General features: G+C 37.0%; 1 protein-coding gene across 1 annotated transcript in view; it reads left to right on the plus strand.

Annotated features, from left to right (window-relative positions):
- TMTC2 (transmembrane O-mannosyltransferase targeting cadherins 2) overlaps nt 1-16,323 on the plus strand; it is a 234,217-nt gene that overhangs the window by 187,759 nt on the left and 30,135 nt on the right. Inside the window, exon 9 of the mRNA XM_036401042.2 lies at nt 2,257-2,338. Within this exon, the coding sequence (XP_036256935.1) occupies nt 2,257-2,338 (82 nt within the window). The remainder of the gene's footprint in view (nt 1-2,256; nt 2,339-16,323) is intronic.

Consider the following 16,323-nt stretch of genomic DNA (forward strand, 5'->3'; position numbering starts at 1 on the left):
GTAGAAGCTACAATTTTGTGACTGTATTCAATGAACTGTGCTTTGATATTCTAGAAATAGACACAAAGTGCAACCGGCTAAAACTAATTAATGTTGGTCTGTTAAAAAAGGCAATTATGCAAAATCTGTAGATGTTCATTCTGTCAGTATTAATGATACATATGCTTAGTGCCTCTCATTTTGAAGACTCAAAGCTAGACTTAGATAAGCCATTGTAACTTTTGCCAGACCACAATTGCCAGCCTTAGACTTAAATGTGAAAAATTGAGTGGTCGATTATCACCTCACCCTGCCAGTTGCTTTAATTGATGATTTTTTTCATCATTTTTTGTTCTTAACTATAGTTACATGCTATTTTAAAAAACTGTATTTTATATATATATATTTATATAAATGTCTCTTCTGCACTTGTAAAAGAGGAAAAATCAGTCTGAGTTTTGTGTCATATGTTTTTTTGCTTTGGGATTTTTCTTTATGGGTTTGTTGTTTTGTTGTTTGTGGTTTGGGTATTTTATAAAGCAGGATGGGCCACTGCAATATAAGATAGTGTACTCTAACATGTAATTGCACCATTTGGTTGATAGGAACCTTGTGCCATGTGTATTTGGCTTTAAGGAATATGGGTTTACCAAAGAAAGGTCACTAAATAATAAGGCTGAATTCTTACCCCGATGAACATTCATTCTGTGAAACTAGAATCCTGTAAATGGTAAGCCTGCTCGTATCTCTGCCAGGATGCTCTCTTGAAATGTGACCTCTGTGTTAGTCTTGGTGGAACCTGGTCTTCATATGGTTTTTGGTGTGCTGTACAACTTCCTTCACTCTATTTTATTGTCTCTAAGACCCCTGAGGGAAATACTGAGAATCTAAAGCAGCTGTAATCATGAACAGACCTCATTATTATTCCTATGTTAACTTGTGGGATAGTGCAGGATGTGTGCCATGTCTGTTTCCAGACCACAAAACTTGAGAAGGCCTATATGGTTGTATCTGTGAAATCACACTCAAGGCAACTTGAGAGGTGCAGACCACAATGCCTTTCTTGCACAGGGGTTAAGCTTAACTGTTCTTTATTCTGCAGGCTGCCTATTTTATAGCACAAACCACAGCAGCTAATTTCGTGGGGATAGGGATAAACAGGTCACAGGTGTTTTACTGAATATGTGATAGTGATTTGTGTTTGAGTATCAGACTAGACTAATCCAATATCACTGTTTTTTCAAGAATAATGGCCAGTAATGGATCTGCTCTGGCTCTTCTATACCATATAGTGATTTGGTGATTCCAGTGATAAGGAAATCTCTGTCTCAGAAAATGTCTATTCTTTTTACCAGTTTATTCTTTTTATCAGTTCTGTTAGGCTTAGTTTGGTGGGTTTTGGGTTTTTTTTTTCCCTGACCAATTGTTGTACCTTTTACCATTGTCTTTAAAAATTTCCATTTCTAACAACTAAAACAGCTGTTTTATGGTTTTCAGAATTGATTTCTGATAAAATCTGACTTCCCACATTAAAATCAGAAATACTTTTTTTTTAACTTTCAACATTAAACCCTGAAATACTTTCTATTTATTTACTTTCATTTGTGGTAACTTTACCTTTGGCTGTGTATATAGTGTTACTTAGGATACAAGGCAAAGAAATGGAGCTGCAGGGGACATTCAGAATGCATATTGGGCAAAGGTTTTTCACTGCAATGGTCACTGGGAAGTGGTTACAGCACCCAGCCTGTCAGAGCTCAAGAAGTATCTGGAAAACACTTGGTCACGTGGTTTTAGGTAGTCCTGTGAGGAGCAGGGAGTGGGAATGAATGATATTTATGGGTCATTTCCAACATAAGAACTTCTAGGATTCTTTAATTTCATAGAACCATAACATGCCTTCCCTCCCCCACCCCTCACTGACTTTTTTTTTAAGGGCATGACTAAAGCTCTGTCCTAGTTTCTCCCTGATTTTAGCTTGGGTAAGTGTAATGCTTGTCCAGAAAAGTAGCATGGAACTGCTATGCACTCCAAAGCCCTTTACAATACTTTTTGCAATCTGTTTCTACCAGTTCCTTACTTCTTGGACATTGATGAGGTAGCTGACCACAAAACTTACTGTAACACTTAAATATTTATATTTATTTAGGTTAAAGCCTAGTGATAGTAGTGGCTGTTTTTCTGCAGTGCATGAATGTGGAAATTTTTGCTGGACAGGATTGTGCAGGGTGACATGCTGTTAAAATAATTTCACCCCTGATTTTTTTTTTTTTTTAGGGACGCAAGAGTGAGGCGGAGAAGTACTTCATGAAGGCTATTCAGCTGGATCCTACCAAAGGAAACTGCTACATGCATTATGGTATGTTTCAGATAGATAGGATTTCAACATGTATTCCAGGCTTGCTGTTAATCTCTCCAAGTGATTAAAGATTTGAGAAGTTCTACTGGCAAAATATCTTCTTTAAAAGGAAAGAAACTAATCTACCATATATTACTTCATTACCATTTTTCCTTCACTGTAGAGGGGGAGGTGAAGATTTTCATATTTTGCGTAACTTTCCTGCTATGAGAGGAATTTCTGTATTGCTGCCTCTCTGGGAAAGAACAAAGGTGACTATTGCCATATGTCAAAGTTTCATGCTCTGGAGTGTTATTGTTAACAGTTCTGGCCTGACTTCACTGATTGTTGGTGGGTGGACAACCAGAAATTTTACTTTAGTGTGTGTGAGTTCCGTACATTGAAATGTCTTACAGGCCTTACATCTACCTCCTTCCCACCACCTTCTTTGCTTGAAATGGCTAAGTATTACAAAAGGTTCTGACAAGTTGGCTGTATCTTTCCTTTTACACCATGCACGTTGCATAAAGCACACAGTTAATTTGAGGTATCTTTGTAACTTTGGGTTGGTTTTGCTAGATGTGCAAAAAACACTTCCAGATGTGTTTAGTCTCAGGGAACCAAAATTATTTATCTTTATGGACTAATTCTTAATGTATTTTAAAGTTGATAATGGATAAATCTTAAAATGCAAGCTATGTTGTGCCAATTGGAGCACAGAAAGCACTTTGTAAGTTTCATCTTAGTTTAGGAAGAAGGTAGGGAACTACAAAGCACACTATATATATATAGTGTGTTATTTTCATTTCTCTGTGTATTATTTTCATTTCTCTTCTGTTCTTACTGGTAAAATAAATAAAAATGAGTGGGTAAGAGGGAAAATAAATCTCACATAATAACCATGTTTTTACTCTGTGATATCTTTGTCTGAATTGCTCATATGTTGTATCATTGGTCCTATGCAGTATGAAATTCTGTATGTTAGATTCCTAGAATCAACCTTTGGACATAAAACATGTCATTGTATTTAAATTAATGTAGCTCAGTGCTGCATTATTTTGCATTATGAAACATTGCAGTTCAAAGACTTGTCTTCTCTTTATGCCTGTACAAGTAAAGACAATAAGGATATTTTTGCATGTAAACCCCATTATTTCAATTGGATGTGAGTATTATGTATATCTCAAGACAATGAGTAAAAGTTACAACTGCTGGTTTCTTGAAATCCTACTCAAACCCCTTCCAGCTTTTGTTACTAAGAAAGCTGTCCTCAATTATTAAGAAATCTTTTATACAAATTCAGTGGTTGGTCTCAACAGTTCATCTCAGCAAACGATGTTAGGATTTAGTGTATTTTATTATTAGTCTAGAACTTTTTTCTTTTTCACTCATTACTCTCACTTGTTTGTCCTTTCCTGCAATATTCCCTCTGTTCCATGTTCAAGTATCCTATAAACTAAAAGGATGGTTATTGAAATCATCATTCATGTCTGATATATTGACTTCTTCATTACCAGATTACAATATTAACATGGTGTGTTATTTCCTAATTAAGATTATTCCCTAAAAACATGGGAAAACTTTTCCTTTATTGTGTGCTAGGTTCAAAAAGTGGATTTTGTCATTGTGCAGAGGTGATAATTAACATAAGCGAGGTTCTACTCAGCAGATTAGGAGAGAAGGGTGAAATGCAGTCAGTGTTTGGAATAACAGCATAGCGAAATGGTTGCTGAAGGGCAACAGACACAAGAAGATTCTCTTTAACAGCCACTAGGTCTTGGAGCATTATACCCAGAGAGCTCTTCTGAATGCGTGTGAAATCTTTTCACAATATAACTTATGATCACCTCACTGGTTCAGTGATGTTATTCTACATTTATATCAAAGTAGCTATGAGGAAGGTATGGTCTACTTCTGCTTGGCTCTTGTGTCTGTGTAGTACAGCTGGTCTCAAATCCTTGTCGCTTTGGGCACAGAACTTTATAAAATGTAAACTAAATTATCCTTGCTTTTTCTTTCTTTTCTTCCTTGCTTTATTTCTCTTCTCTTTTCCACCTATTTCTGTAATAATGAGGGCTATGTACTGTGTGTTACCAGGGGCATTCCAAATAATCCATTGGAACCTCTAGTGAACACTTCAAGCTTTACCTCTCCATCTCAATAATTTGTTCCAGCACCTTGTCACAGGTACATTATACATCCTGGGGAAATACATCCATATTTTGCATGTAAATCTTAGAGGTTACTCTTTTTCCTCAGCATGAAGATGTTGAGATGAGAGAATAAAGTAGTTGGCATCAGTCCTAAAAAAACACATACTTCACAAAGCAGCCAAATGAAAAGAGTGGTCAGCTGGGACATGACAGGGTGTTGATGGAGTAGCAGGAATGAATGGACTGAAGATTTTCTTCCAAGTGTACATGGATTGCATGGGCTTATAATTTTTGCTTCAAGGTTGTGCAGATGTTCTTTTTGACTTCTAACCTTCTGGACTTTTCTTGGAGCTATGAGAAAAACTGTCAATATGCTGTATCTTTTAAGAGGCTTACCTTTGTATTATAATGTGCTTTAATTCAAGCCATAAGCCAAAGCTATTTTTAGGTATGACTTGGTGCAGGAGGCAGCTTAGTTAATCACATGAAAATTTGGAGGGAGTGGAACAGTTTCATGGTTTCTCCTTGAAAGATACCACCACAGCATGTTTCTCTGCTCAAGCTGGCATTACAGTTAGTTTTCTATAGGTACTTGGCTGACTTTGGATTTAAGGGGATTTAAGTTTTAAGCAGTGTTTCCCAGACTCATTATGCTTGAAGATGTCTGACGGGAAAAATAGTGGAAAAGCTGAAGATATATAAATCCCTGTAGACTCCTGTCATGATGCCACTTCATTGGACATAAGGGGAAGCGGCTTTTTTTCTAGTGACCAGAGAGGATGGCAGTTCCCTCTCAGATAGAAATGCAGGCTGCTGCTCACCTGACCACCTTTCTTTTGCCCTTCTTGCTTTCTACCTCTCATGTGTCAGTTATCTGAACATCTGAACTTGGTGCAAAACCATTACATCTTACAAATACATGAGGGTTGATGATGATTTGCTACAAGCCGCTCAGGTGCACAGTATGCTACACCTCACAGATGGAAGGGAGAAAATTCTCTTGACTCAGGAAGAAGAAAAAGTGAGAGAGTGAAGAAGCGCCAAAACTTTTTTTTTTCACAATATACACGTTTTTGAACTAGAAAACTAGAGGATTTTTTTTGGATACTGAGTTTGTATGCTTCTGTAAAGTCTGAGGCTTTTAATTGGATATTTTTAATACGCATTTTCGAAAGATTGCCTAGAATGAACATTTGTGACTAAAAGAGGTCAAACTTAGTATTTATTTTTTTTTAATTTCCATTTCTTTTCCTGGGAAAGTTTTCTTCAAACTGACATACCCACATCTACTCAAGATGTTGGCAGTCATGCATCCCCCTCTACTTTGAACATTTAACTCAAGTAGGTCATTTTGAATCCTGCAAGATCTTGGTAATGTTGGTCATCAACAGATTTATGACATAATTGAAGTGATCTCCACGGACTATTGATTCTTCCTGAGCTACTTGCCTTGATGAATTGAAAGGGATGAATCTAAGTGTCTGTCTGAGAAACCACAAAGAGGTACCTATGAACTAAACAAGTTAAAAGGAACTGTCTACTAAATATTTTAAGAACATAATGGCATCTAAAGAATCAGTACATCAAATTTGTCAACAAATGTGCCCAACATAGGGATGTTCACTCAGGTCAGACAAGTGCCCTTAAAGCTCAGAGACTATGTAATTTTGGATATAGTTTTTGGATGCATGACAAAGGAGATAAAGGTCTCTATTTCTGTCTACACTGAACCTATCTCAGGAGAAGCTGAAGAAAGATTATGTATAAAATCTGTCAGTGCACAGAGATGAGGTGCATTTCAAACAGTGACATATTTATGTGCTCGTCTCTTCTAAAAAAAAGAAACCAACAAAAATTCTTCAGTAAGTAGGATGCAGTGTAATTGAGACGTTTGAAATTGTTGAAGCTTTCTGTACAAGCTTTTCCTTAAATGAAGAACACCATAAATCTACAGTGATATTTGTTGTATAAAGAGTTTATCTCCAGGAGTATTTTATTTATAATTTGCTGTTTAAAAACAAAAATAAAATAATAAAAAATAAAATAATAATAATCATAAAAACCCCACCAAGCAAAAAACAATAAAACAAACAAAAAACCCCCACAAAAAAAACCTTCCAAAAAACCCCCAAACCAAACAAACCCCCCAAAAACCACTAAAGTGGAGTTCATTTTACTTGTCTGCTAAAAAATAGGTTTTGCCTATATGCCTCTTAACTTGCATATAGTGGCCTTTCTCCAAAATGATGAAAATGGAGTAGGGAATAAAGCAAAGAGACAAAGAAGGAGTAAGATTTCAAGATAAATGTTTGTTGAGGTCCCTTCTCCCTTATATTTGTAATGGCTTCGTTGGAATAGAAAAGTCTAGAACCCAACAGGATGTTCAAATTAACTCTGTTTTATTAATAGCTGTTGACACCTCCTTTTAAAATAGTTTCCTTTGAATAATACATTATTTCTAATAAGCCTAAAGTGTTTCAAGATTCCTTTTTCATTATAAAAATGGATTATTCTTATTATAATAATTATGCATTCAATTAATTTGGCAGTTCACATTGATCATTTGCCTTTTTAAGTGCATTCCCAATTAGAGGTGTATAACAAAAAGAGACTTTCAGATTACATAAAACTGAAGTGTATTAGATATGTCCTCATTGAACTAAGAACAGATTAATGTGTTCCGAAATACACTTTTGTTTTTACTTTGTCTTTCACTTTTGACTTTGTGATAATTTAGGAGTTATTTTTATACATTTTCTTACATTATCTGTTTCTTTTTAAGCATTTTTAACTTCTTAACTACCTTTTTTATTGTTTTTCAATTTCATCATCATCTTTCTGATCACTGTTTCTGCAAAGGGCTCTTAGCCCTTTTTGATGCCTAAATTTTCACCTAAATTTATGAGCACTTTGTATCTGTCTTACTTCCAAAGATGGCTGCATTACCACTCCTATGTCACAGCCTGAAAATGGGTTGGAATTGCTATGGTTTAAGGATCAAAGTATATTTCATTGAAATATGATGGCAGTGAGTTTTCAAGCACCATTTTTTTCAGTCTTTAAGTTTTAGGCTTACATGTATTAGTGAGTGGGAGAATTTTTATGTCTTACAGGTGTTACTTTATTTTTTTTCTTAGATGTTTCTGCTTAGATTGAGGTTCAGTAAGGTGAAGCCACCTTACGTGGTTCAGTCACCACGACCCCTCGCAGCACTGCAGGCTGGGGGCAGAGTGGCAGGAAAGCTGGGCAGAGGAAAAGGACTGGGGGTGCTGGTTGTCAGCAGCTGAACATGAGCCAGCTGTGCTCAGGTGGCCGAGAAGGCCAATGGCATCCTGACCTGGATCAGCAATAGTGTGGCCAGCAGGAGCAGGGCAGGGATTGTGTCCCTGTACTTGGCACTGGTGAGGCCACACCTTGAGTCCTGTGTCTGGTTCTGGGCCCTTCACTGCAAGAAGGACCTTGAGGTGCTGGAGAATGCCCAGAGAAGGGCAACAAGGCTGGGGAAGGGTCTGGAGCACAAGTCCTGTGAGGAGTGGCTGAGAAAACTCAGGTTGTTCAGTCTGGAGAAGAGGAGGCTCAGAGGAGCCCTTGTCACTCTCTCTACCCATCTGAAAGGAGGCTGTATCCAGATGGGAGTTGGTCTCATCCCCCAGGCAACCAGTGACAGGATTAAAGGAAGAGGCCTCAAGCTGAGCCAGAGGAGGTTCAGGTTGGACATCAGGAAGAATTTCTTCACTGAAAGGATAGTTAGACATTGGAACAGGCTGCCCAGGGAGTTGGTAGAGTCACCATCACTGGTGATGTTCAAGAAAGGATGGGTCATGGCACTTAGTACTATGTTTAATGAGCATGGTGGTGGTCAGTCAAAGGTTGGACTTGATGATTATTAAGGTCTTTTTCAACCTAAATTATTCTTTGTGCTGTATTTATAATATTTCCATGTAGTCACATTGTTCTCAGTCCTTGAGCTTTGTGCTTTTTGTCTTCATTGAGTGAAGAACAGCCCAGGAAAAATTTATATATTTTCCCCACATATTTAAGGAAAAGCTTCTATGAAGAAAGCAGTGAACTAATGAAAAATAGAGTATCAATGTTGTATTTATAAGAAAGAGGAACATCAACCATGACCTGCTCATGAGATCTTACTAATTTCTTTAGGAGAGTTTTATGTGGATGGTAGAAATGTCACACTAGTCCACACGTAGGTCAGTGTTCACTTTTGTCAATGAAATTAATAAAACTTCACAAGCCATAAATCCAGGTGAATGGATTATCCTGTTTCTGACTGACAGGTTAGCTAAATGCAGTATATACCAAATGATAAATAAAAGTGCATGGATCTGCTGCATTGGGAACCCCAGATGCTACATGATGATTTTGTATTGAGAAATTAAATCCCTTAATGAGGCAGGGTCAAAGTGAACCAGATATAGTATGTCCATCACCACGTCACTTCCCAATATGCACTTGTGAACCTTTCTGCCAATGACAGAGGCTTTGCCATTTTAAATCTTTGGGAAATCCCATCATTGGTATAGAGTGACTTTGTAGGGAAACTATAAACTAGTTTATGATACTCAAATAATACATGTTCGTAGAACATATGTGCTTTTTGGAGAAAGGGGGTCTCTGTCTTTATCATACCATGTGCCATCAAACCAGGGTCCAGACTTTGGACTATGGCTTATATCTGCTCCTGCAATGTCAATGAACGTAATTCCAAGAAGACAGGATTCCTAGACCTGTAGCAGGAAGATGTAACCGTCTTGCAGAAAGACTTCATTAAGCTGCTGACCTTTCTGCTCCCAGAACTCTCTCTACAAACTTTAAGAAAATCTGTAGCTACTACTAACTGACAGTATTTCTTACTTCCAAACTGAGGACAAAAACTGAGCTGTTCAGGACAATCAACCAAATTTAAGTCCTTTCTTCACTCTAGGCTACTGTTACCACACAACATTAAAAGAAGATTATTACAGACCACTATAATAACTATTTTTTCCAAACACCCTTTAGAACCAATCACTCAAGTGGAATGCAGCGGAGTATTTCCAAACAAGCTAGGTCACTGACCTGAAATGCTATGGAATTTCCATGCTTCTGGCTCTTCCCTTGGGTTTAGCCTTAAATCTAATCATTCTGACATCTCTAATACATGGTTTATTCTGCTTCCTCAGCACAATATACTAGACTGCTCAAAAGATGTGATATAGATAGTGAAGATCAGAGACCGGGTTAGAAATGTGTCTGTATGTTTCTTCCATATTGCCAAAATGTAGCATTTCTGTAGGGACTGAAAAATGAACATGAAAATGCTGGAGGCTTTGTGGCTGGAGGTTTTGTGGCACAAACAATGCTATGGGCTTCTTCGCTAATAGTCATGTGTTTTGACCTATAAGTATTGTCTCATGGGGATTTTTGTAGAGATAGCATGAAACTGCTACAATAGTGCAACTGGATAGTTCTTTTTCAGCCAAATTTTACATTTCCAAACCTTATACATCATCAGATGTCTGGGAAACGATACAGAGTTCAGGATCTTCCTCAGTATTTGTAAATCATGAGATCCTCTGTAGTATATATTTTCATCATTAATCTTTGGTTTAGTGAGAGCTTCCAGTGATCCAGATGTGGTCACAGGTTCAGTTATCAAGTCCCAAAGGTTTGCTAGTTATTTTTTTCCCTCTTGTCTGTGATCATGCTCTGAATGACATCCAGTGGTATATTTAGCACAATTGCAATAGATAGGTTTTTCAGACAAAGAAAGGACTAATAAAATAAGTATTTTCCAAGCCAGTGCATATAATGACATTGCAGCACCCTGCTGACTTTCTTAGTGTTTCATTATATTTTATTTGCATGGAAGAATTTTCTCTATGGGAACTAATTCAAGGGAGAAAGTCTCCAGAAGTCCTTCCGCAAGAAATCAAGAGTACACCTTTCAATTAAGATGGAATGGGATACAAGGAGCAGCAAAAATTGAAGTGCTGCTACCATTTACGTGATTGTGATATAAGTTGCCTTTGTTTCTCCTATCACATCTTCCACGTTCAGCAAGAAATTGTCTAAACGGGCCTGGAAAAGCAGGATATTTAATCAAATGTACCCTTGCTTTGGGGGCTGCTCTTTCACAGCCAGTGAATCTGTTTTGGAGCTCCTAAAGGAAGCAGTTACATTAGGTCACATCTGTTGACTTTGTGTGGGAGGATGGATTGTAGGAGAATAAGAGATAGTGCTAAAGGCAATCTCACCCCTGAAGAGTTGCAGCTGTACTAATTACCAAGGATTAGGAACAGGCCTGCCCTTAATAGGCCATAGGTATATCCAATGAGGCTGAGTGTTTTATATAAAAGGGTGGGCTAGCTAGTTGAGAGAGAGTTGGAGTGAGCTGGCAGTGCTGTGGCAAGGAGGGAGAAGTCAGCTGGCCATGAGGAGCTACCCATGAGAATTCACAAAGGAGGTACGAAAGTTTTACAGTAAGACAACAGTGACAACTTTGCATCTTGAGACATTGATTTGTCACCTCAAATACTTTGGAAATCAACATGGAGACAAGATCTCTCCTCATTTCTTCCACTGAATGCAATTTAAATTTCCCATTTTGAAATCTCTGGTTGCATCAGCTCTTTAGCTCTGCATTGCTGCCGCAGAGCCGAAGTTGATAGAAACTTCAGTGATGGTTCTGCCACTGAGAATATAATTCTGCTCTCAAGACATCATCTGCATCAGACAAGATACAATGCATTGAGTCAGTCAGAATCCACTCCCTCTTCTGATTTCTGTTGAAATTTGAAATGCTTTGGAAGCACCAGCAGATACTCAGCTTCCAATCCTCAATGTTGAATGTGTTGAAAGAGCTTCTAGTGAGGTTTATTACAAACAGATTTTACAGTTGAATCTTGGTAGAGCCACTTTTCATGTTGTAGAAGTAAAAAACTCTTTTGAAGAGGATAAGAAGCAGAAGGCTTGGTGAGAAATGTATATTAAAAGAAGCGAATTCTAGGTTAGGATAGCATTGGAAGTTTTTTCGTTATTATTCAAAAGGTAGTTTACTCAGTTTTGCTTGCATTACTAAATCTATCATCCCACAAGCCTGTATGGCAACCTGAGTCAATGCAGAAACAGCAGCATTCTGAGAACATTCAAGGTAGTGCTTTTCAAAAGCAACACCAGCACAATGAGCTATTTTAGAAATTTACTGTGTTCTGGACAGAGTACCTTTGTATGTTTGCCAGTAAGTACAAGAGGGAACATTTCAACTAAAAGATTGGTGCAAATTGCACTTTTATCTAGTAAATTAAGCAAATTTATCTAGTAAAATCAAGAATCACGGTGCCTGCGAAGAATAGTTAAGCCCATTCTAGGGGAACACACTTATGCCTTTGTGCTCTGAACATAAAAGATTTTTACACAGAGACAGATCCCAACCAATTAATACCTTTCTTGTTACAATAAAGCAGCAGAACTACCAGTTCAGATGTATAGCTTTTAAATTGTTGATGGTGCATATCTTAACAAATTCTTTACAAATGTTCAGGATTCTTTAAGGGACACAATTATTCAGGATAGAGAACTATAGGGGCTTTCATTTATGTGGATGAATACATTTTAAAAATTCATAAAATATGAAAATAAACTATTCTTTTCAATTTCTGGGAACTGGAAATATTCTGTTCTTGTTTGAATTACATACATACTTATATCTCACTTTTCAGTAGATTGCATATATTGCCCCAGAAGTTTTTGGTCAAATAAAGACTCAGAACCAGTGTTGATGGGTTGCAATGAAAGGTAAATTTGGTCAAGGCTGCAGGTACAGATTTCAGCAGCTTTAATGCTATTTCTGATTCTTAGATAGTATAGGAAAAAATTACAAAGAGGGTTGTGAAATACTGAATCAGTTCTCTGCTATCAAAGGTCTTTAACAACTCTTGACTACACATTTATTCTCACAACTGTGCAGTCTAGCAAGAAATGTGGAAAAATTTATTTTAAAAAGCAGCATTTCAGGCAAAGAACAGTGTTTCTGAAACTCACTTTTTTTTCCTGGACTATGGATTTCCCACTTCCAGTTTAGGAGAAGAGTAATGAAAAATATTCTTTCCTCTAGATAGGGAAGTGTGGTATTTGGAGCTGTTTTCTCAAAAGCTGTTGTGATTCCAAATAACAGTCAGGCTACCATAATTTATGTTGTTGGCAAGAGCTGGAATCATGACACCTGCAATAAGTAAGCTCTCTATGTGGTGTTGGGCAGTATCTCATAAATCATGAGGTTTGCCAGCTGCTTGTCAGAGAAGAAAATCCTATATATAAATTTAGACCCACACAAGTGGTTCCTGGATGCAGGGGCTTGCAGATCATACCCTCTGATCCACCTTCAACACCTTGCCAATATTACACCCTGCTAGTGCTCTTCTCTTGGGAAAACCTCTTTATGGCTTTGACAGGAAAGCTTCAGAAGTCTGTTTTATAATGAAGAAAGCACAGCAGTAAAGCACAGCCAATCCAGCTCATTCTTGTATGAATTTAGTATGTAAGATTAAAAGGAATGGCAGCTAATATTTTCAAAACATTATTTTTCTATTTAGGTGTTTTAAATTAAATTGAGATGTGTGAATAAAATTAGTCCAGCTTTCAGGAGAACTTGGCAAATCAATTTTCAGCTGAAAGTTTCCACCTTGTACTGGTTCTGGATGTGATAGTGTTAACTTCATAGCAGCCTGGATGATGCCTTGTGACTAAAGCAGCCTTGATAACACACATCAATGTTTTGGCTGCTGCTGAATAGTATTTGAGCAGTGTCAAGGCTTTCTCTTTTTGGGAGGGAACATAGCTTGGACAGCTGACCTGAGCTGGCCAAAGGGATAGAAGTTATATGGACTGTTACATCATATTCAGCAATAAAAACTGGGGTAGAGAAACAAGAAGGGTTTTGGCTTCTGAGGTGGCTTTGTTTGGAAACTGGCTGAGCATTACTCTTCCTGTGAGAAATGGTGAGAAATGTCCTTCGCTTTGCTGTTTGCTGCGTTAGTATGGTTTTTTTTTTCTTACCCATGTTAAACTGCCTTTATCTTGATGCAGAGATTTTCTTGGTTTTGCTCTTTTGTTTTCTCCCCTCACCCTGTGTGAGTGCTTGGATACTGGCAGGGGGCAACCCACCATGCATCTGTAATAATCTCAGGTATTGACTTTTTCACTAGACTGAAAAAGCTGCAGCATCTTTTATTTGTAGCCCATGCAATTAAGGAAATCTTTGATCAGCAGCCCTCCTCTGGATGCTCTCTAATAGGTCATAACCTTCATATGTTATGGTGCCCAAAACTGCACACAATATTCAAGGTGAGATCAAAACCACTGCAGAGTAGAGTGGGAAAATCACCTCCCTCAACTGGCTCACAATGCCACGGTACCATGACTCATGTTTAACTTGCCATCTAACAGGACCCCTAGGTCCCTTTCCATGTTGCTGTTTTCCAGAATCTCATTCCACAGTCTGTTTGTACACCCAGGGTTGCCCCATCCCAGGTGCAGAATCTAGCACTTGCCCTCACAGGAGTTGACAGTTCCTCTGAGTTTCAAATAATTTGCAAACTTACTTAGTATGCTTTTAAGACCTGCATCCATGTCATTTATGAAGAGAACTGGCCCTAAACTGGAGTTCTGTAAGGGTTTGCATATAGAGGATTAAACAGTCGGTTTCATATATGCACCCGCTCAGCATGAGTTATTGCCACCTCCAGTACAGGGCAGATTTGTACGGTAATGTGCAGTCCTAGAACTTGCTGTTTTGAAGAAGTGAAAGTTTTACTTATATCTTTGTTTCCCTCCCTGGCTGAATGTATCAGTAGCATATCCATGTACCAGTGTTTCACTCTGCTAATCTAGGGCTTCCATTAGCAAAAGTATCTTACTGTTAACATTTTATGGCTGGTGTGCTTTAACATGAACTTAAAGATTAGGGATACTGTTTTGCTTCATTCATTGGAAGAGAATTGGAATACTAGTTGGTCAAGTTTATTTCAAAGATTGCTCTTTAAAGAAAATAGGAGTTCAGCCTAAATAGATATGAACTATTTTATTTGGTAGATTTACTTGGAGAATTTACAGATTCAAATATGGGTTTGTCCTGCTTCATATAAGGCATACTCTGATGTGGTAACCAAAAGAAAAAAATTTTTTTTTTTTTTAAAAAGTAAGCTATTAGCTTTTGTCAGATTTTTCTCCCCTTTAGAAGAGACTTCCATTAACAGTTCAGCCATTGATCTATAATTCTGAAGACAAATTAATTTCTTGTGGTTGAAATTGTTCTCAAGTTATGTTTTCTTCTTCTATTTTCTTCTCTCTTTTTATTTATTTATTTACTTATTTTCATGTGTGCAAAGGCTTTTTTTGTGTATCATCTGTTTCTGAGCACAATAAGCACAAAGTATTCTACTGCATCTAAGTGTGGTACATATTAGAGTGTGGATGTAACTAAAGCAAGCAAACCTTATACTGTGAATGCAGGAAGGTACCATAATGTTTTTACAAGTTTTGCAGATCTGAATAATTAAGATATAGGAGACTGAGTAAATAATCTGCCAACTCTCCCAAGCTGAAATGTATCCACAGAGAAAACAAAAAGCTAAGAAAGCTGTCTTTCATCACTTTTTGTATTGAAATGATTCCTTCTGCGAATGTCTTTGTTGTACCAAAGCATGACTGGGTTCACAATGCTTGTACAGACCTTGCTAGCTGTGGTTAAGGGAAGTTTTCACATAAGCACACAGCAAATATGTGAGCAGCAGGGAATGAATGAGGAAAGGGGGAAGAAAAAAGAGAAAATCCCTTACCATGGCAGGATATAATTTGCTCAGGGTTTTATTGATTTATTGGTTTATTTATTTATCATATTTATTTTTTTTATTGTTCCTGCTGAGGTTTGTGGTTAGTGGTGGCATGGCAGAGTTTTGGTTGAGAGACTTTACTTGACAAAGTAAGACAAAAAGAGAAGGATGGGATGCTGAAATGTATAATCACTAGGCTTTAGGAGAGTTTTTCCAAATATAAAGTTATGTATGCACAGAGACTAGATGGTTGAATTCCTTAAAATATTTTTGCAAAAATTGACACATCTTACAGATTAGGTCTGAAAAAGCATTAAAACGAGCGAAAATAAGGCTGAGCATCTTCCAAATTCTTTTTTTCACTTTCTACAAAGGAAAACTCATTTTTATAGAGTTCTACTGTATGTTACATGTTTTGTTTTGAAACTACTGTACTTCAGTTAAAGCTTGTTGGCTAATGCTAAATTATTCATTCTTTTCAGTTTATACTTGCTTTAATGATAATGATAATTTCATTAGTAAAATGTGAGTCATTTGATTTTAGCCATCTTCTATATTTGTTTAATGTGAGAAGTAAGTATCATATACGAAACTTTCAAAAAGCTACCTGTTGGGATTCTTTTAGTGTTAGTGAAATACATTATAAAATACCAGTCCATTAAGGTATACATATATATGTAATGGTTTTAAAGCAAATACAATGTAGAATTCTAAGCTGAAAAAATTATCATGTATGTATACAGAATTTATCATTTTGTGTGATTTTGGGATATGCTTCTAAAACAAATTTTGGGATATTCTTCAGGAATGTGTTTAATTTGTGGATACTATTTTATTTCAATTTGTTTTGAGGAAGGAAAGATCATGGTAATTGTATAGGCATGTTCTCAAATGGCAGGCTTCTTGGCGTTTGGGAGTATTGTTTCTTGATGTCTGAGTTTTACTCTATCATTCTCCATTTTCTTGAATATATATTCCAAAAATATTGTTATTGCTTTTCAAATTTATTGCAATTTTTCTACATTGA

This window comes from Molothrus ater, chromosome 5, assembly GCF_012460135.2.
Source record: "Molothrus ater isolate BHLD 08-10-18 breed brown headed cowbird chromosome 5, BPBGC_Mater_1.1, whole genome shotgun sequence".
Taxonomy (NCBI): Eukaryota; Metazoa; Chordata; class Aves; order Passeriformes; family Icteridae; genus Molothrus; species Molothrus ater.